Here is a 23,121-nt window from a genome sequence, read left to right on the forward strand (position 1 = left end):
AGACGAAGCTGACAGACATGAAGATTTAGGATCTTAACTTTAATGAAGTTTGAAATTCATATTCTGGTGTCCGCAGAAAGAATAGACATGCGCATTTCCAAGTGGTCCTAGCAGCAACAGGTTCTGCCAGTGCTCCATGTCAGGGGAATGTGCGTACAGAGATTTTCTTGTGGACATTCCCCAGGTGTACATAGCTTTGAGGTATAAAAATGATCAAACTTATAAAATTGCCTATTCATTTCTCAGCCAAGTATCAAGGAGACAGGTTTGACAGGTTTGAGGAGACACATTATGGCACACCATCTTTCTTGCCCTTACCTCCTAGCCCTTCCTTGATGGACATACAGAGCCCTGTACATAAGTCAAGGTGGGGCTGGGAGGTGAGGGCAAGCAAGGCTATGGCACTTAACTCGGCCCAGCCTCAATGACACTTGGCTGAGAAATAAAAAGGCAATGGGACTCTGAGGCACCGGAATTTCCAAGCGAAACTTTCCATTTGCTGTTAAGTCAATTTAATAAGGTTGTAAAGAGGTGGCCAGGTTCATTGAGGACTGCCTTCACATACTGAATTTAAAGGGGTTCTCCGGTGCTTACACATCTTATCCCCTATCCAAAGGATAGGGGATAAGATGCCTGATCGCGGGAGTCCCGCCGCTGGGGACTCCCGGGATAAAGCACGCGGCACCCCGTTTGTAATCAGTCCCCGGAGCGTGTTCGCTCCGGGTCTGATTACCGACGACCACAAGGCTGGTGGCGTGTGATGTCACGCCCCCGTGTGACATCACGCTCCGCCCCTCAATGCAAGCCTATGGGAGGGGGCGTGATTGCTGTCATGCCCCCTCCCGTAGGCTTGCATTAAGGGGCGGAGCGTGACGTCACACGGGGGCGGAGGCGTGACATCACACGCCGCCGGCCTTGTGGGCGTCGGTAATCAGACCCGGAGCGAACACGCTCCGGGGACTGATTACAAACAGGGAGCCACGTACATGATCCCGGGGGTCCCCAGAGGCGGGACTCCCACGATCAGGCATCTTATCCCCTATCCTTTGGATAGGGGATAAGATGTGTAAGCACCGGAGAACCCCTTTAATAGATATCATTACAAACTAGCAGGGCTTTAGATGGTGAACAAAACAGATATGCAGCTGTTAGCTAGTCCTGCTGCTGCTATTCCATAGCATGTGCTCAGCTGCTGTCCTGTTTCTGTGCAGCTACATCATTGCATTAATTTGGGACCTTTCAATGTAGATAGGTGCATACAAGCTTGGCCTTGGAAACTTGGCCTGGGATTTAAGGGAGAATTTGAAGTGGTTTACCCTTTGAATCCAATTTCCAGTAATTTTTATGGGATTTCTGTGACACTGCTCACAGCGAGGATATTTTTATGGTGCATGCATAAAATGTAGCCCCATATCCTCATGTAAACCAAGCCTTCTGTATATATGTGTAATGTACGTATATGTGTATATATGTGTTTTGGATTTTTACATATGTAGGGTTACATGTTTACATTGGGGTGCAACCACAAACAATTGTATCTACACAGTTGTTATATATATAATATGTATATACAATATATATAATATGTATAACCACACAGGTGTAGGGACATATAAATATATATGCCTCTATCACTGCTGCCTCTCTAGTTGTTTGGCTGGCCCGTCCATACATCTGCAGCATTCTGGAGAAACAAATTAGAAGCTTGTGTTCAACTCTGTAAAAAAAAAAAAAAAAAAAACAGGACCTTATTCTCATAGAAATCAATTACAATGTCACTTTTATTTTTACCATGGCGGTTTACAAAATTAAAGCTGAGCAATGTGCAACAAGGCCAGTTTTGATCAATGAGGCCCACAGAACACAATATGGTGTACCATAAGGTTTCAGGAAATACTGTTCTATGTCTGTACATAAGGAGTGAGGAAAATTTCGCTCACCTGAATTTTTCTTCTCCTGTAGTCCAAAGGCAACACACAAAGGGTTACATAAAATTAAAAACTTAATTCACTGATATGATAGTCTTCAGCAATCCAAGGTTTTGACAAAGGTAAGATACCCATGTAACTGCTTTGCATATTTGCTCCAAGGAAAGGTTGCTTGATTTTGCCCAGGAAGTGGAAGTTGCTCTGGTAAAGTGGGCTTTTATTTAGCAGGCTTTTTAGGTGAGACCCGCCATACCATGTGTCTCTGATATAGTGGACTTAATCCATCTAATTAGGGTAGCTAACCTTTTTGTCTATATTGGGCAAAAAATAATGAACAAAAAGGTATTCATCCAAATCTTGACCTTTTCAAGATACCAAAGATATGAAAGTGCATGTATCTCACCAATTCTTCTAGCTGAAGTTACAGGAAATGCTGTATTTCAAATAATGCATTTCACATCAGAATGATCTATGATGGGGGTGAACGAACAGTTTCCACACAATAGACCCATCCTAAGATGGTACTAAATGATAAATAAGAGGTATAGAAACAAAACACCAGTGCTTCCACAGGAGTCCGTGGGTTATCTATGATGCCCCGAGGGGCTGCTATCAGTATATGTATATGGTTCCCTGGTAACCGTATAAAAAAAAAAAGGAGACAAATTATATGTGAAAAATTACTAGCGCTCCCTGGGACTTCGAACAGAGCTATTGAAGTACATATTGGAGACTATATATGTGTTGATGATGAAAAAACATATATGCATAAAAGCACTTAAACTTCCAGGATGTGATACTATGTTGCCACTTGCTAAGTAGTAGTGGTGGGTGGTATCTTCATATATGGAGAAGGATGCAGATCGCAGTAGCGATGATGATGATGATGTTAAACCACTGTTGGTTTGCAGGATCTTCTCCTGTGGAGGCGATATGTTTGGGAATAGAACGGGAGACTGCCGCAGCCGGCGGCGTCTATACCGTTCCGTTTCCTGCTGGAAGGTAACGGCTTGATTCAAAGGTTCCTGTGACGTCACTACAGAACAAATTTGGGAACAGAAGAGAATGTAACGCGTTTCAAAAGCATCTGGCTTCCTTCATCAGGGATGTTGCTGATTATTCTTAATGGACATTTAGGAACAATCAGCAACATCCATGATAAGGGAAGTCGGATGCTTTTGAAACGCGTTGGGTACTCTTCTGTTTCCACATTTGTTTCTATAATGACGTCACAGGAACCTTTGAATCAAACCGTTACCTTCCAGTGGGAAACGGAACGGTAGAGAGACGCCGCCGACTGGGGCAGTCTCCCGTTCTATTCCCAAACATATTGCTTACACTTCTGAGGATGATCTATAGGAGAAGATCCTGCAAACCAATAGCGGTTAAACATAATCCTCAATACTGCGATCTGCATCCTTCTGCATATATGAAGATACCACCCACCACTACTACTTAGCAAGTGACGACATAGTATCACATCCTGGAAGGGTAAGTGCTTTTATGCATATGTTTTTTCATCAACACATATATAGTCTCCAATATATACTTCAATAGCTCTGTTCGAAGTCCCAGGGAGTGCTAGGTATATTTTACATATCATTGATAATTAAGAGGTCTAAAATTCTTAATGGCCTTATAAAGGAGGAAGCATAGAGGATAAAGCTGAGAAATGTATTTTAAAAGTATTTCATTTTGCCTTTTTATCAAATCCTTCCTAATAGTACTGCAAGATGTCTACAACTGAAGGCAATGTCACCACATCCTCTGAGCACCAGCTGAAAAATATTTTTTACATTTCCCTGTAAAGTGGATTGTCTTTTGAATGGCCAGATGGTATCCTTTTTTTTTTCCACAAATCTGTTTTTATTAAAGTAATAAACAGACGAACAAACATAAAGAACCGTAGCAAAGCAATGTAAAATACATCTCTTACCAAAAGGAAGTAGGATCCACTTGAATGGAAACCATACAGTGAAGAGAATATTATATAGTAGGACCAATGAGAGGGTTATACATTGCAGGAGTAAAATTATGAAACAAAAAAAAACAACTACAAAACAAGAGAAACATAAGAATAACGGAGTTCGCTATCATGGTACATGAAAAAAAAAAGTTTACATTCTGTAAATTACAGTTGGTATATTTTGATTTTAGCGTGTCGGTAAGGAGACCGAAGTGCTCCACCTACATAAGGGGCTACAGGTGAGGGGGGGGGGGGTCGGTGAGTAGAACTGGTCTGGGAGGGGCAGGCACCACTTCTCAAAGGCAGCACCACAGGGGTGAAACCAAAAAGCTTAGACTTGTCATGTCTTGCGGGAGAGTGTTTGTAAGAAAGCCATGGGCCGCATAAAGCCCGATTTCGTTGTCACCAGTGCAGCGGGATAAGTGTCTTGGCGGCAGCTAACATATGAGTAGGCTGGGATTGTGTTGAGGGCCTGAGTGAGGGAAGAGGTAGTGCCAATGCAACAATATCCATGGAGAGAGAAATTGAGCACTTGCAGACAGAATTAATAGTGTCTTCCACTTCCTTCCAGAATGGTTGGATAACAGGACACGTCAACCAGATGTGTACGAACGTACCCTGCCTCGCTGCACCTCCAGCACATATAGTTAGTAGATACACCAAAACGGTAAAGAGTTTCTGGAGTTTTGCACCATCTTGTAAGTAATTTGAAATTATTTTCTTGTAGCTTGATGCAGCGAGAGAAGCCGTGGGAACACCGAAGCACATGACGGCGGAGGTCATCTGTTAAGTGCATACCGAACTCCTCCCAGGAAAGGAGATATAGATAAGGGGAACGAGTAATACCCTGTATCAATTACAGAGAGTTTCAGTTTAGAGTTAGGGCCATGGACATATAGTTCCTCTAGCCATGAAAGGGAGCGGGCAATCGAGATTTTTTTCAGAAAAGCGAGGCACATTTGCCTCGCAGTATAAGCTTGGAGCACAGCAGAAGGGTGAGAACCCACCATAGACTGTAGCACATCAATGCCAGGTGGGGCATGTTTCACAAGGAAGTCTGCAAGAGAGGTTGAGGCTAGGAGGGGCCAGATTGGGTTGGTGTTGTTTATTGGTGTATTTAGTGCTTGAGGAATTATGGAAGCGGGTGTAATAGGGAAAACTATCTGGGGGTCTTGAGTAGGAGGAAAGAGATCACATTTAACCAGCAGGGTGCCCTTCAGGAACAGATTTCTTAAAGAGGCAACATCCTATTTCCGGGGGAGCCACAATAAGCTTGTTTTATTATCGCCTAGTAGGGACATTTCTAAATCTGGACTCTGGAGAATACCCCTACCCAATGCCAGCTCCACCCAACGTTTTAAGTGTGTGGCCCTGTAGTACTGTTCCACATCCAGAAGTCAAAGATCTTCAAAATGATACATTTTATGAATCAGGAGACAGTGTGCTAGTCGCGGTTTACTCTTTCTCCATAGAAAAGTAGAGAAGAGATGTCTTATCTTAAGAAAAAAGGATTTCGGGAGATGGAATGAGGGACAAAGTGTAAAGACATAGATGGAGGACATACGCCTGTATAAGGTTCTTACGGCCCATCCATGAAAGATAGGGTAGATCATAAGAATGGAGTGTTTTAGCTAATTTCTGCAAGAGAGAGGCATGGTTAGAATTATATAGTTTTGAGAGTTTTCTGGGTAGTTGTATCCCTAAGTATTTCATAGACTGATGGCCACATGAAGGAAGCAAGTTTTTTTTTAATTCTGTGGTCGCACGCACAGGCAAAGAGATGTTCAGTATCTCTGATTTTGTATAGTTTACCTTGAAGTTTGACACCTCACCGAACATTGACAAGAACCGAAGAACACCCAGCAAGGATTTGTTTGGGTTTGTAAGTAAAAGCAGAATGTCATCTGCGAAATCAGAGGCCAAGTGAACATGAGAGCCCACCTTTAAGCCGGAAATCTCAGGGTCCTGTCGGAAGCTCTGAAGAAGCGTTTCCAGCGTCAAGATAAATAAGGTGGGAGAAAGGGGGTGTCCAGATGGTATCCTTGACCGTACCCTGAACCCTCTAACCCTCAGAAACCTAACAAGAAAATTGTGCTGGGTCTGGATGGTGAAATCTCTCCTGGGTTAGCAAGCTTGGCTTCAGAGGTAGAATTAGATGGCAGGCATGTGAACTGGTAGTAGAGAATCTTGCCGTGAGATAGGATGCTGAAACGGAGAAATCTTATGTGCTAAATGGCTACTGGAATATGCAGATAGCTCAAGTCTGTGGTGGCAAAAAAATAAAGTCTTGAGGCGCCACAAAAGGAGTCACTGCACTGATCAAGTCCATTTAATACATTTTCTTTATGAGCTGTTTTCATCTAGACTTTGGTACTGGGAAGATGCTCGAATAAACTCCTCTTGCTCTTTGGTTGGTGGAAACAGCTTCTATGGCCTCTTTGACCAGATGGACTACTGTGCCTGTATAGTCTGAGAAAACTTGTACTGGAGAATATGAATTTAATTCTATTTAAATAGCCCCTTCAAATCTGAAGATGTTTTCTTCCAAACATAATGAAACCGTAGGAGTCTTGCACCCACCAGGTGACTTTTGGCATCATTGTTAAGATTTTAATTGTGCTTGAACTTTTTTTCTTAAAAGGGGTTTTCCAGGAAAAAAAAAATTATATCAACTGGCTCCAAAAAGTTAAACAGATTTGTAAATTAATGTAAAGCAAAGATGTGATATTCGGCACTGCTATTCGTAGGCTCTAGCGGGGAGTCATGTATGACGCTTGTACGGAGAAGTATGATTAGAGATGTGGTGGTGCTCTGATACTTGGCAAAAGGTTCAAATCTTCAAAAGGCAATGAAGGAATGGAATGAATCGGCAACTCACCAGTCTTCTCTTCGGAAAGATTCCTTTATTTCAAAACATACTCACAGCATGAAATGCAGATAGGGAGAGGGATCAGTGCAGGGGGGGTAAAGAGTAGTGGGCGACAGATTCTGTTTCACTCGTTATACGAGCTTCATCCGGCCATATCTACCTGGAACACTATGCTGCTTCTTATACAGGTGAGTGGCCAATCAGGGAATCTTTTTGGACCGCCCACCTGATCTGCCGTACCTGGGGATGTTACATGGGGCATCGTCATTGGCTGTAGGTCGCCATTTTAACAGTACGTCAGTAGAAGTTAGCAATAAATTACATACTTGTAAAAAAATGTGTGTATAATAATACATTTAAAAACAAGGTGCATAATCAACTTTCTCGTTTAAACCAAGTGGACCTGCTGCCGCTGTATGTATAATCCAGTATGTTTCTCTTTGTAGTAAATACTGGTCGACATTAATCCCAGGTTTAGGTTTAACTCTTTCAATTCCGGCAAATTTTAAATTGTCAGTTTTTCCATTGTGGGTTTCTATCATATGGGCAACAAGTCCGGGTGCTCCTTTTAATGTGCGGAAGGAATATAGGTGTTCCCTAATCCTTGCGCATAATTGTCTTATAGTTTTCCCGATGTAATAGAACCCACAGGGACAAAAAATGACATAGACTACGTATTTTGTTCTACAAGTAATGAGTTCTGATACTGTATGCGTTATCGCTCCTATTCTCATAGTTTTATATTCGGCATTGAATTTGCAAAAACTACATGTCTTGCATGCGAAATTTCCTTTCGGAGTAAATTTTTCAAGCCATGTACTCTGTGCATTTTTCATTTTCTCTTGTTTCTTTAGGATATTTCCTATCGTTTTGTTTTTTCTGTACGAGATAAGGGGTTTATTTAACGCTATATTTTTTAATTCTACATCACTTACGATGGCGATGAATACCCTTCTTCACTATCAGAGTTCTCATCCTGTAACAGTGAAAAAGGGAGTCCCTTATGGACAATTTATTCGCCTTAAAAGAAATAACGCACTAGAAAGTACATATAACGAACAAGCAGAGGATCTACAACTACGACTAAGAGAAAGGCATTACCCACTTAAATTAATACAAGATAGTAGAAAAAAAGCCACTAAAATAGAAAGAGCCAGCTTATTAAAAAACAAGAAAAATGAAGAATTTATTTCACCTAATCAAAAACGTTTTACATTCACGTTTCAGAACACTCCATTAAATAAAACTATCGAACAAGCTATTAGGCGAAATTGGTATATACTCGAAAGTGATGTAGAATTAAAAAATATAGCGTTAAATAAACCCCTTATCTCGTACAGAAAAAACAAAACGATAGGAAATATCCTAAAGAAACAAGAGAAAATGAAAAATGCACAGAGTACATGGCTTGAAAAATTTACTCCGAAAGGAAATTTCGCATGCAAGACATGTAGTTTTTGCAAATTCAATGCCGAATATAAAACTATGAGAATAGGAGCGATAACGCATACAGTATCAGAACTCATTACTTGTAGAACAAAATACGTAGTCTATGTCATTTTTTGTCCCTGTGGGTTCTATTACATCGGGAAAACTATAAGACAATTATGCGCAAGGATTAGGGAACACCTATATTCCTTCCGCACATTAAAAGGAGCACCCAGACTTGTTGCCCATATGATAGAAACCCACAATGGAAAAACTGACAATTTAAAATTTGCCGGAATTGAAAGAGTTAAACCTAAACCTGGGATTAATGTCGACCAGTATTTACTACAAAGAGAAACATACTGGATTATACATACAGCGGCAGCAGGTCCACTTGGTTTAAACGAGAAAGTTGATTATGCACCTTGTTTTTAAATGTATTATTATACACACATTTTTTTACAAGTATGTAATTTATTGCTAACTTCTACTGACGTACTGTTAAAATGGCGACCTACAGCCAATGGCGATGCCCCATGTAACATCCCCAGGTACGGCAGATCAGGTGGGCGGTCCAAAAAGATTCCCTGATTGGCCACTCACCTGTATAAGAAGCAGCATAGTGTTCCAGGTAGATATGGCCGGATGAAGCTCGTATAACGAGTGAAACAGAATCTGTCGCCCACTACTCTTTACCCCCCCTGCACTGATCCCTCTCCCTATCTGCATTTCATGCTGTGAGTATGTTTTGAAATAAAGGAATCTTTCCGAAGAGAAGACTGGTGAGTTGCCGATTCATTCCATTCCTTCATTGCCTTTTGAAGATTTGTAAATTACTTCTATTAAGAAATCGTAATCCTTACAGTAGTTATCAGCTGCTGAAGTTGAGTTGTTGTTTTCTTTCTGACAACAGTGCTCTCTGCTGACACCTCTGCTTGTCTCAGGAACTGTCCGAAGCATTAGAGGTTTGCTATAGGGATTTGCTCCTACACTGGACAGTTCCTGAGACCAGCAGAGGTGTCAGCAGAGAGCGCTGTTGTCAGACAGAAAATAACAACTCGACTTCAGCAGCTGATAACTACTGGAAGTATTAAGATTTTTTTATAGAAGTAATATACAAATCTGTTTAACTTTCTGGAGCCAGTTGATTTAAAAAAAAAAAAAACACACACTGTCACTTTAAGCATTAATAACTCTGGAATGCTTTTACTTTTCATTCTGATTCAGAGATTGTTTTTTCGTGACATATTCTACTTTATGTTAGTAGTACATTTTTGTCGATACTTCAATCATTTCTTGGTGGAAAATTCCAAAATGTGTGGAAAAAATAGAACATTTTGCATTTTTCAAACTTTGAAGTTCTCTGCTTGTAAGGGAAATAGACATTCCAAATAAATTATATATTGTTTCAAATATACAATATGTCTACAAAAACTGCAGAAAAGCCAGCAAGTAGAAGTAAAAAATGTATAAATCTTTATTCAGGTATCTTCCTTAAAAAACCTTCACGTTGGCAGACAAACAACAGACATATCAAAATATTAAATATTGCACAAAAAGATGGGGGTCCCAAACAGAGCTGATGCGTTTCTGATCTATCGATCCTTACTCATAGCCTATAGATCATCAAGTGAGGCACCCTTATATACTTCAGGGTGTATCCCCCATTCCCACAGGAAGGGGAGGGACAGGTTCACATCACATGTGCACATAATTAAAACCAAAACAAATCATCACCAGCTTTGGCTAACCTCTTTGTTTTCTGGTGGGAAGAACAGTTTATTTTCTCTGATACAAATCCATTTTCCACATGCCTCTCATGGTATGGGAGGTATGTGGATGATATTGTTATTATTTGGTCATCTGATTATCCAACTACTGATGCATTTATGACTTATATTAATGCTAATCATTTCAATCTTAAGTTTACCCATACATGGTCTGAAACTGAAATCCCCTTCCTGGATGTAACACTACGAGGTAACCCAGATACAAATAAAATAGAAATCGATCCTTACAGAAAAGATATCGGGTAATACCATTTTAAGAGCGAATTCTTGCCACTCTAAAAAAAACGATAGAAGCCATACCAGTAGGTTAACTCATACGGGCCAAGTGGAACAGTTCTTCCACTGAAGTGTACCTTAGGGAAGCTAATCAGATATCCATACGTTTGGCGGCCCGAGGCAACCCACGATGGCTGCTCAAAAAAGCTCGTCTAAAAGTGGATCCCTTGGATCGCAAGTCCCTACTAGCAAACAAACTCCTGAGGTACAGAATTGTCCCACTTTTGTTACAACATATAGCTTAGAATTCAATTATATAAAACGCATAGTAACTAAGCATTTACCTTTGCTATCTACTGATCCCACAGTAAGGGAGATCAGGGGGGGGGTGAGATTCGCAGCAAGACGGGCACCCACCCTATCAAACCTTCTTGTTCCTAGCATGGTGGACACAACAAGTACCACCATACAGTGGCTTCATACGAAGGGTTTCCACAAGTGTGGTAAATCGCGGTGTGTGTGTGTGTGGTATGTCCTTTTGCCGATAAATGCCAGAAAGTAGAGGGCACAGTGGAAGGCAGATGTCATATTATACATGACTTCATAAATTGCGATAGCACTTTTGTGATATACAAAATAGTGTGCACTAAGTGCCATTTAACGTATGAAGGATTCACAAAAAGGTCCTTAAAAAAGCGCATGCAGGAACATATCAGACATGCTGCTGGCCCTTTAAGCCCAAACATTTCCAACGTATCTAAGCACTTCTTAATATGCCACAATTCAGACACCACCTCCCTCAGATTTTCAGGCATTGAGAAGGTGAAATTAGGTAAAAGGGGAGGAGATCACATCCGATCCCTCCACAATAGGGAAATCATGTGGATATATTTTTTGAACTGCATACAACCCCATGTACTTAATAGTAAAACAGATTTGATATTACATTATTTTATTTTTTTTCAACTGTAAATTTTTATTATATTCATACAGAAAAATACAAACCAGTAGGAATAATCGGGGTGGTGTACCCCTCAGTAGTAGAGAAGTGCAAGCAAGTAATAATCCAAAGCATAACAATCAAGTCAGGTAATCACAACTGTGACACAGTAATGCAATAGTTAACAACCGCACATTTGGATCAAGTAGTCCTAGACATGGGGGGGGGGGGAGGGAGGGTGGCGAGGGTGACTATGACAACAATATCAAACAGAAGGGCGAGGGAACAGAAAAGGAAACGTACAGAGAAGTAAGAAAGTGGGGTGAGAGAAGCAAGAAGAGAGGAAAAGGTCCAAAAGGAGTGAAGAGATCAAGGAGGTTGCCTGTCCGTGAATCTGTCCCAAGGATCCCATACCTTGATATTACATTATTAATATATGTTTCTCCAAAAACAAATATACCTTATCTGTAATGGTCCCATGATTTTTGTTTTGGTTTTAATCATGTGCACATGTGATGTGAACCTGTCCCTCCCCTTCCTGTGGGAATGGGGAATACACCCTGAAGTATATATGGGTGCCTCACTTGAGGATTTATAGGCTATGAGTAAGGATCAATAGATCGGAAACGCGTCAGCTCTGTTTGGGACCCCCATCTTTTTGTGCAATATTTTATATTTTGATATGTCCGTTGTTTGTCTGCCACCGTGAAGGTTTTTTAAGGAAGATACCTGAATAAAGATTTATACATTTTGTACTTCTACTTGCTGGCTTTTCTACAGTTTTTCTACATGTCCGGAGGCAGCCGTGCAAGTCCCAGGTGAGCTGAGACTTTTTCTATTTTTATACAATATGTCTACTTTATGTTTGCATCATAAAGTTGACATGTTTTTACTTTTGGAAGACATCAGAGGGCTTCAAAGTTCAGCAGCAATTTTAAAAATTTTCACAAAATTTTCAAAATCGGAATTTTTAAGGGACCAGTTCAGTTTTGAAGTGTATTTGAAGGGCTTTCATATAAGAAATACCCCACAAATTACCCCATTATAAAAACTGCACCCCTCAAAGTATTCAAAATGACATTCAGTAAGTGTGTTAACCCTTTAGGTGCTTCACAGGAATAGCAGCAAAGTGAAGGAGAAAATTCAAAATCTTCACTTTTTACACTCGCATGTTCTTGTAGACCCAGTTTTTTTATTTTTACAAGGGGTAATAGGAGAATAAGCCCCCCAAAATTGGTAACCCAATTTCTCTTGAGTAAGGAAATACCTCATATGTGTATGTCAAGTGTTCGGCAGGCGCAGTAGAGGGCTCAGAAGGGAAGGAGCAACAATGGGATTTTGGAGAGTGAATTTTGCTAAAATGGTGTTTGGGGGGGCATGTCGCATTTAGGAAGCCCCTATGGTGCCAGAACAGCAGAAACCCCCCACATGGCATACCATTTTGGAAACTACACCCCTCAAGGCACTTAACAAGGGCTCCAGTGAGCCTTAACACCCCACGGGTGTTTGACGACTTTTCGTTAAAGTCGGATGTGTAAATGAAAAAAAAAACACTTTTTTCACTAGTAAAGTGCAGTTTTTTCCTGAAATTTACATTTTTTACAAAGGGTAATGTAACCCCATCTCTTCTGAGTATGGAAATACCCCATTTTAGGACATAAAATGCTCTGCAGGTGCACTACAATACTCAGAAGAGAATGAGTCACATTTGGCTTTTGGAAAGCAATGATGGGGCAAGGTGGAATACTGGATTTGCAGAGTGGATTTAAAGAGTGGATTTGTAGAGTTCACGGAGCTTTAAAAGGAATGGTGTCCAGAATATGAGGATGTGGTTAATGGATAGCGGTAGTCGTACGCCAATTTCCCCTCTCCTCTAGAAGCGTTTCAGGGTACTTTATTAAGGACCCTTTCCTCAGTAGAGATATCTCTACTGAGGAAAGGGTCGTTAATAAATCCACTCTGTAAATCCACTCTGCAAATCCAGTATTCCACCTTGCCGCATTCTACTCACCTGACTGACGTCAGATGCCAAGAGACCTTCCACGAGGCTGCTTTTACTTCTGGAGTAGATCCATCTACCTCCAAGGCTGTTTTCCATCTCCAGAGCAGTCCATCTATCTCCGTGACCAGCAACTTCCCCTAGGGCTGTGGCAACCGGGCCCGTCGCTACAGCGCATGCCAGCGCTGTATACAGCCTCTACAGCAGATACCATCTGTCTCTCAGACGTCCAGCCATACGGCTATATACCATGAACTGCTTCCTTCTGCAGGAGCTGGTAAATATATGAGGTGTCCTTGATCATATTTTGAACTATACATTTATGGAGTGAAAAATGTAACTATGCCGGTTTACCAAATATCGGATTCGCAGATGATCCAACTTTATAGCGGCTGTTTGAGATTATTTGGTTTTATATTGTTTGAGATTATTTTGTATTATAATATTTTATATTACCTCCCCACAACGGCCCTGTGGAAAGAGGTTTTTTATTGATGCTATTCATCTTGCACAATCATTTTATAATAAATCTCTTTTTTCATCATTAAAGTGAAGCACAGTTCCATTTTATTTTACATTATGTTATAATCATCATGTACCATTTTTGGTATTAGTATAGAGGCGTCTGTTATCTACATTTTTCTTCAAATATCTATTTATTATTTGTACTTTTTTGGTGTAAGTACATTCCATATAGCCTCGACTAATTTTTTTGTGAGCTGCACATTTCATTCTTTATTTAATGAAAATTCGTCAAAAACCTGTGGGGTGTTAATGCCCACTATACCCCTTGCTACAACTAGAAAGAAAAGGGACTAACGGAACTAGACCATAGAGAGGAACGGAGAAATACAGTGGGACCGGACCAGATAATATAATCCTGTAGCGGTGGTGCTCAGCCAAATAGACAATAGCGAATCAGCAGGAAGACAAAGGAAAGAGGCGACACTCACTATTCAGGAAAACGTCTTTATTCACTCGGCGGTGACATCATCCGGCTAGAGGAAGTGCGCAAGGCGCACAAAACAATTTGTCCCGGTTGCCCCTCCTCCACCCTGCTCCCCCGCCTGTATCCTGCTTGATGTCACCGCCGAGTGAATAAAGAATTTTTCCTGAATGGTGAGTGTCGCCTCTTTCCTTTGTCTTCCTGCTTTGTCTACCCCAAAATGGGGTCACATGTGGGTATTTATTTTTTTGCGTTTATATCAGAATCGCTGTAAAATCAGCCACCCCTGTGCAATTCACCAACTTAGGCCTCAAATGTACATGGTGCTCTCTCACTTCTGAGCCTTGTTGTGCGCCTGCAGAGCATTTTACGCCCACATATGGGGTATTTCCGTGCTCAGGAGAAATTGCGTTACAAATTTTGGGGGTCTTTTTTTTCTTTTACCTCTTGTGAAAATAAAAAGTATGCGGCAACACCAGCATGTTAGTGTACATTTTTTTTTTTTTTTACACTAACAGGCTGGTGTAGACCCCAACTTTTCCTTTTCATAAGGGGTAAAAGGAGAAAAAGCCCCCCAAAATTTGTAGTGCAATTTCTCCCAAGTACGGAAATACCCCATATGTGGCCCTAAACTGTTTCCTTGAAATACGCCAGGGCTCCAAAGTGAGAGAGCGCTATGCGCATTTGAGGACTAAATTAGGGATTGCATAGGGGTGGACATAGGGGTATTCTATGCCAGTGATTCCCAAGCAGGATGCCTCCAGATGTTGCTAAACTCCCAGCATGCCTGGACAGTCAGTGGCTGTCCGGAAATGCTGGGAGTTGTTGCCGTACTGCCGTACGATAAGTTTTTCATTTTTATTGGGGGGGGGGGGGGGACAGTGTAAGGGGGTGTATATGTAGTGTTTTACCCTTTATTATGTGGTAGTGTAGTGTTTTTAGGGTACATTCACACTGGCGGGGGTTATGGCAAGTTTCCCGCTAGGAGTTTGCGCTGCGGCGTAAAATTTGCCGCAGCTCAAACTTGAAGAAGAAAACTCACTGTAAACCCCCCCATGTGAGTGTACCCTGTACATTCTCATGGGGGGGGGCAAACCTCCAGCTGTTTCAAAACTACAACTCCCAGCATGTACTGACAGACCGTGCATGCTGGGAGTTGTACTTTTGCAACAGCTGGAGGCACACTGGTTAGAAAACTTTCAGTTAGGTTCTGTTACCTAACTCAGTATTTTCCAACCAGTGTGCCTCCAGCTGTTTCAAAACTACAACTCCCAGCATGTACTGATCGCCGAAGGGCATGCTGGGAGATGTAGTTATGCAACAGCTGGAGGTACGCAACTACAACTCCCAGAATGCCAAGACAGCTGTTGGGCCTGCTGGGATTTGCAGTTTTGCAACATCTGGAGGGCTACAGTTTAGAGACCACTGCACAGTGATCTCCAAACTGTGGCCCTCCAGCTGTTGCAAAACTACAAATCCCAGCATGCCCACTGAGCAAACAGCTGTCTGGGCATCCTGGGAGTTGTAGTTTTGCAACATCTGCAGGGCTACAGTTTAGAGACCACTGCAGGGGTGTGGAAATTTTATAAAAAACTACTTGTCCACGGGACTAAAATGGAGCAAAATCTACTTGTCCCTCATGACGATCTACTTGTCCGGCCCATTTTCGCTTTTACACTCTCATTTTTTCCTCCTCGCCCTATAATAGCCATAACTACCTACTATAAGGATACTTTTTAATTTTTCAATAACGTATTCTCTGAACCAAAAAATATATATATATTTAGGGAAGTGAAATTGAAATAGTAAAAGATAATTTTGCAGATTTGGTGTTTTTCTTTTCTGCGCCATTTACCTTGTGGTTGAGGTAACATGTTAGTTTTTTACTTTAGGCGCCTGATTACAGCGATACCAGATTTGTATTGTTTACGTCATGTTTTACTAATTCTGAACTTTTTCAAATTTTTTTAATTGCCATTTTTTAACCCCTGTAGCTTTATTTTTTTTCCGCATACCAGGCTGTATGAGGGATCATTTTTTGCGCCATAATCTGTTTTTTGTATTGGTACCATTTTGGCATTGATCTGACTTTTTAATCGCTTTTTAACTTTTTTTTTCTGGGATATTATAAAAATTGCAAATCTGTGGTTTGGTATTTTTATTACATTTACCGTACGGGATACATAATGTTATGTTTTAATAGGTTGTACAATTACGCACGAAGCGATACCAAATATGTTTATTTTTATTATGTTTGCATGTTTTTATATAGGAAAAGGGGGTGATTTGAACTTTTAACATGGAAGGGGTTAATGCAGCGGTATTCAAACTGTGGCCCTCCAGATGTTGCAAAACTACAACTACCAGCATGCCCGGACAGCCAACGGCTGTCCGGGCATGCTGGGAATTGTAGTTTTGTAACATCTGGAGGGGCACAGTTTGAAGACCACTGGGTGTCTTTCAAACTTTTATTAAAACTTTTTTTTTTATTAGACTTATGAGGAATCATTAGATTCCTCAGACAGATGAATAGATTCTATTGAACTCTATTAATCTGTGAGCTCTGTGATCCATTGATAGAGCCTGGTCCAGCCAGGATCTATCAATGACAGAGCGGGACAGGAGGAAGCAGAGGTAAGTCCTCCGGCTACCTCCATAGTGGATCGCCCCCCTGCAATCGCGCTGCGGGGGGAGGGGTGATCCACCCCCCTAGCCCACCAGGGAGCATTCACATGTCCCTTTAGACCAGTGGTTCTCAACCTTTTCGGTGACCGTACCCCCCAAGGCCTAAAAGTATGTCCACGGGTACCCCCTCACGCGGAACTTGCGAGCGAGGGGTACCCGCAGACAAAAGGCCTGTTCTTACCTTTATACTAATGCATCCCATCTCCATCTTAATCCCCTTGTGCTATTATTCCCCCTCCGTCTTAGTCCCCCTGTCCCACAATTCCCACCTGCCTCTGATTCCCTTTTACCATTATTCCCCCTCCATCTTTATCCCCTTGTGCCATTATTATCCAATATGGAACAAGGGGATTAAGATGGAGGAGGGGGAATAATGATACAGGGGGATTAATATGGAGGGGGGGGGGTTGATAATTCCCCCCTCCCTCTGATCCCCTTTTGCCATATCGGATAATAATAGCACAAGGGGATTAAGATGGAGGGGGGGATAATCAACCCCCCCCCCTCCTCCATATTAATCCCCTTGTGTCATTATTCCCCCCTCCCTCTGATCCCTTTTGTCATTTCCCCCCCTCCGTATTAATCCCCTTGTGCCATTATTATCGGATATGGCAAAAGGGGGATCAGAGGAAGGGGGGGAATGGTGCAAGGGGATTAAGATGGAAGGGGAGAGGGGAGTAATAAAGCACAAGACATAAAATTTCAATGCCTTGTGCTTTATTACTCCCTCTCCCCCTCCATCTTAATGCCTTGTGCTCCGTCCCATACAGTCCCCCCCCCCCTCCCCTCTGTGCCATACAGCTGTTTACCTGGCGTCCTGTGGTCCCGTTGCCTGCTGCTTCACGGGATGTTCCACAGGGCCGCACTGACGTGTGACGTCCCCCTGCACTGTGCGGCAACTCCGCGCAACGTCAGGGGAGGCCACACGTCTCCCTGGCAACCACGCAGTTAACTTACAGTAGCCCCGGCCGCATCTCTGGCCGCGCTACTGTACAGTGAGCTGCCGCGGCTATGCGCTGAAAAATACTGGCCAATGCATGGCCGGTATTTGTCAGAGTTTTCGCGTACCCCAGGTTGAGAACCCAGGCTTTAGACGCCGCTGTCAGCTTTGACAGCGGCGATCTAAAGGGTTAATAGCCTGCCGCGGCGATCGCCGCATGCTGGCTATTAGCGGCGGCCCCCGGCTACTGAGAACAGCCAAGGGCTGCAGAGTATGGAGCGGGCACGAGTCCGGAGCCCGCTCCATACATACTGCAGAGCGCCGCATGTATCTCCCCGTGCAGACGCGCCTCCTCCCCTCAGCTCTCCGAAGCTACAGCTGGGGGGAGTGAAGGCAGAGGACGCAGATCTGCACGGGGAGAAGTAAGCCACGCCCCCTCATCTCACCCCGCACGTCTGCAGAGCAGGGGAGAGAGAGACATGCACAGCTTCTCATCTCCCCTACTCTGCTTCGGATCTGCAGTCTGTATGGAGCGGGCTCCCGACTCCATACAGATCCGCCGCACTTGTCAGGTCCGGCCCTGCTTGCCCGAAGCCGGACAAATTCACCTGCCCGGCGCCCAAAACTGCTAGTCCGGGGCGTCGGGCGATAGAAATTCCACATCCCTGCACTGTATAGTGGTCTCCAAACTGTAGCCCTCCAGATGTTGCCAGGCAACTCACCGGCTTCCATAGGATCCAGGGAGCCGCATCGCCGCCTGCTGCCACCGCCGATGGGTAAGTTGACCTTCGGCGCCGGTCCTGTCGGTTCTCTCGTTCTGGCCAGACAACAGTCCGTGGGCAGAGCGAGGGTACCCAACGTTAACCTCCCGCCAATAGCAGGGATAGGAGGGGTGGCACCCCTGCCACCTCACTCCTATCCCTTCAGGGGGATCGTGGGTGTCTTTGACAACCCCGATCCCCCTTATTTTCCGGGTCACCGGGTCATTGGAGACCCGTATTATCCGGAATCGCCGGTGCAAATTCACTGGCGATTTGCGCCAACATGGGGGTCTCAGGACCCCCCTGGGCATTTGCACGGGGTGCCTGCTGATAGATATCAGCAGTCAACCCGGTCCGGTCCCCTCCCGGCGAGTGGCGGAGACTGAAATTCCCACGGGCGTACAGGTATGCCCTTGGTCCTTAAGTGGTTAAAGCCTGTATCTTCCATTTCTCAGTGATCTTCTGAAATGCAATCTAAAGAGGTGAAAGAAAGATCTCTTCTCAAATTGTGGAAATTTACCACCTTATCTTTGCTGAGATTCTGTGGAATTCTATCTACCTACGTACCAAATACAGGTGAAACTCGAAAAATTTGAATAGTGTGTGCAAAGTTAATTTCTTTCAGTAATGTAACTTAAAAGGTGAAACTAATATATGAGAGAGACTCATTTCATGCAAAGCAAGATAGTTCAAGTCGTGATTTGTCATAATTGTGATGAATTATGGTTACAGCTCATGAAAACCCCAAATCCCCAATATATTATATGATTTGGGGAGCCATGTGCTCTGCTGGTGTTGGTCCACTGTGCTTTATTAAGTCCAGGGTCAATGCATCTGTCTACCAGGAGATTTTGGAGCATTTCATGCTTCCTTCCACAGACGCATTGCATTACTGAAATAAATGAACTTTTGCACAATATTCCAATTTTTTGAGTTTCACCTGTAGGTTTTCTGTCAGGAAGAAGGAAAAAAATGCCTTTTTTTTTTTTTTGAATGAGTGTTGCCTGACTACTGCTTAATCCACATCGCTTGTCTTGCCGAATTTAAAATTATAATGTTTTTTGTAGATAAGCGCAGATCTACTTGAGCGTCACATAAAAACATTGCCACCAACTTAGAAATAGGCATGCTCTTAAAGGGAATGTATCACTCAGAATTTTCATGACTATACAGAGACACATACTGAATCGTGGTTTTTTTTTTTTCTAATCGGTTTGTAATTTTTTCTATTACATTTTTTGTACAATATTATGGGGGCAGCCATTTTGCCTGAACTTTTTTTTTAACACCACTTAAAGATATGCTTTATAGCAAGCCCCAGGACATAGGAAACAATAGACAGGAGCTGTCCCATTTACATGAATTAAAAACGTGTCTGGGCGCTCTCAGTGACCTTTGTGGAGGCCATTTCACAGGGAAAGGCAGGCTATTGTGAAGACCCTGTTTTATCTATACATTGGTTATCCTTTTCCTGTAATGCCATACAGATCACTTTTTTAAGGATTACAATTCTTAAAAATATTTACATCTTCCTATGTCATTCATGTATGTCATCCTTATGCAGTCCTGTAATGCTGGGACTTGTAGTTTTGGAATTGCTAAAGATAGTGTTTGGATAGCTCTTTTTTTTTACAGCAGTGTAGCCTTCAGCTGTGTGCCTGCAACTTTTGCAAAACTACAACTCCCAGCATGCCCAGACATCCTTTAACTGTCCAGGAATGCTTGGAGTTGTAGTTTTGCAACAGCTGGAGGCACATGTTTGGTAAAACTGTGTTACAGCAGCGTTGCTGCAAGCTGTGTTCCTCCTGCAGCCTTGTCAATCAGCCATCTTGTGTCCATGACCTTTGGGCACACTCATGCTGCTGTGGGACTCATCAGTGTCCCAGGAGGTATGGGGACCCCTAGAGGTAGGATTCTCAAAGGCAGTTTTTTTTTTTCTATAAAATGTGAAAACATTTTAAAGAAGTATATTAGAAAACTATTGTTTTGACAAGATAAAAAGTTTTTATATCTGACAGTGCCCATTTAAGTAATTTCTCTCTAGGCACACCTTCTTGAATATCCTGAGTAATTTGATTTGGCATAAAAATTGACTTTATATGCCGAGGTAGAAACTGAGTAAGACTTTAAAAAATAATGTGTTTGCTTTGTGATCTATTGCTTCTCTTAGCGCCAAGGACTATTCAGCTGAAAAAATGGATTTCATAGCTAATTTGGCAACTGGTAAATTCACCCTGAGTAAGGAGGCCCATTTTTCAACTGTAGAGGGGTCCAGATGAGAACACAGTCTCGAAGTTAGATCCTAGATACAGTTTCTTTTCTTATTTCTCCACATATATAGAAATTATTTTCTTAAGCACAGGATACTCTGGAAAGGTTTAGGTCTCTTTAACGGAAATGTGGAACAACTGCTCCAGACTCTAGTGTGTCCTTAACTGTTTAATCAGCTTTGACGATTTTTGGCAATCATGATTAAAAATAAAACAATCTTCATCGTCACCATCAGAGGAGAAATCAGTTAGTTCTCCTTTGGATTTTTCCAATGTTCTTTTCAGCTCAGTGGTCAGAGGATGGTGAAGTTCTCCTTTTTGTGCTTTTTTGCATTACAACAAGTGGAAGAAAGTACAGTACTTCTTCAAAGGTATGAAACAGTTGGTTTTTGAACCAGTAAAAGAACCCCCTGGCCTCTGACTGCAAAATACAATCTCTTTCAGCTGAGCCGCAGATGTAACAAATACCATTCTCACACTGGTCAGGTAGGGGTTGCAGGCAGCTAATGCTTTTTTAGTTCTTTTTCTCCACTCTTGGCTGGGCAACTAAGCAGCAAAGAAAGTCACAATACTTGCAAATAAATGCATTGTAAGAAATGCATAAGCTGAGTCTTTTTAGCATAGAAATACTTCAGCCTCCTGCAGTGTTCTGCTGCCCGACAAGCGCAGAATCCACAGGTTACCAGACTCTTATAATTTGCCACCTTACAAGTGTATCCCTGACGCCAAGGCAGTTTGCCTTGCTCATAATCAGAGGATATTAAAGGCATTGCGAGAACTTCTTGGTCTGGCACAATCAGTCTGAGACATGAAGAAGCTGGACTGACAAGATGAAGCAGGAGCCTTATGCAGCATTTTAAACAAGATATAAATGCATACGGGACACTGAGAATCCAAGAGACTTAAATAACAAACAGGAGGTTCTGTTTGATGTTGTTTGGCTTCATATAGACTACTATCAATAAATACATTTTTTTTACTCTATCACTAATAATTTTATGTTCTGTCCAACAGGAACGTGGCTAGCCTTAACACTTTGTGTGCTGTATGAGGACATCCAGGACTGTTTCTGGCCATTTTATAACTTTTATATGGAATTTTTCTCCAGATTTCTGCTCTAAAGGTCTCTCTCTAATTTTTGTTTGAGGTGTTACACTTGGCAGAATGTAACTGGATCTCTCAGTGAGTTTCTACTCTCTGCTACACAGGATGGAACTAAGCTTTTTTTCAAAGTGAAGGAAAGCCTAGCATATTGAATTCTGCAGAGTTTTTTTGAAACAGTGGCCATTTTAATTTGGTGATTAAAAAATATATTTAGACCCTGAGCTAAAATATTTAATGATAGTGTCTTTTTAATTAAACAATTATTACTAAAAGAAAAAAAACATAGATACTGCCTGAATCTTTAACCTCTTAAGGACCAAGCCCATGATTTTATTTTTGCATTTTCGTTTTTTTCTCCTCGTCTTCTAAAATCCAGAACTTTTATATTTCTATCCATGGACCCATATGAGGGCTTGGTTTTTGCACTTCCAATTGTACTTTGTAGTGACATCACTCATTTTACCATAAAATGTATCGCAAGCTCAAAAATGATCATTTTTTTGAGGACATTTTAATGAAAACGTAATTATGGAGGGTTTCATTTTTACGCTGTACATTTTACAGTAAAAATTACATGTTTTCTGTATTCTGTGCTCAATACGATTAAATAGATACCTATGTTTATATACTTTTCTATTATTGTACTGCTTTTAAAAAATCTCAAATTTTTTTGGTACAGAATAAGTATGCTTAAAATCATCCTATACTGACCACCTATAACTTTTCCATTCTTCCATTTACGGGGGGCTGTAGGAGAGCTCATTTTTTGCACCATGACCTGAAGTTATTTTTAGTACCACTATTTTTGTATATGTGACTTTTTATTTGCTTTTTATAAAAAATTTTGGGAATGTGATGTGACCAAAAGCAGCAATTCTGATTTCTTTTTGTAACATTTATGCTGTTCACCGTACGGGAACATTAACTTTATATTTAGATAGATCTGACAATTAAGCTCGCGGTGATACCAAATATGTTTAATAATTATTACTTTTTTACGCTTTTTTGAGTAAAATCGGGAAAGGTGGTGATTTAAATTTTTATTGGCGGAGGGGCTTTTTTAAATTTTTTTTTTTTTTTACTCTCTATGTCCCCATAGGGGACTATCTATAGCAATCATTAGATTGCTAATAATGTTCAGTGCTATGCATAGGCATAGCACTGATCAGTATTATCAGCAATCTTCTGCTCTGGTCTGCTGGCAGGCAGTGCCGCAGATGATTAGATCAGCCATTACAATTGCCGAACTGCCACAGTTGCCATGATCTGTATTGATCAC

The 23,121-nt window shown here is 41.8% G+C and overlaps 1 protein-coding gene across 6 annotated transcripts in view; it reads right to left on the reverse strand.

The window, feature by feature from the left end:
- Positions 1–1,058: 1,058 nt before the first annotated feature.
- Positions 1,059–23,121, reverse strand: part of LOC130282829 (uncharacterized) — a 70,139-nt gene continuing 48,076 nt past the window's right edge. For all 6 annotated transcript variants that reach the window (XM_056531647.1, XM_056531646.1, XM_056531648.1 and 3 more), the window contains one exon: positions 1,059–1,717. In XM_056531647.1, the coding sequence (XP_056387622.1) occupies positions 1,712–1,717 (6 nt within the window). In that variant the 3' untranslated portion in view covers positions 1,059–1,711. The remainder of the gene's footprint in view (positions 1,718–23,121) is intronic.

This window comes from Hyla sarda, chromosome 7, assembly GCF_029499605.1.
Source record: "Hyla sarda isolate aHylSar1 chromosome 7, aHylSar1.hap1, whole genome shotgun sequence".
Lineage (NCBI taxonomy): Eukaryota > Metazoa > Chordata > Amphibia > Anura > Hylidae > Hyla > Hyla sarda.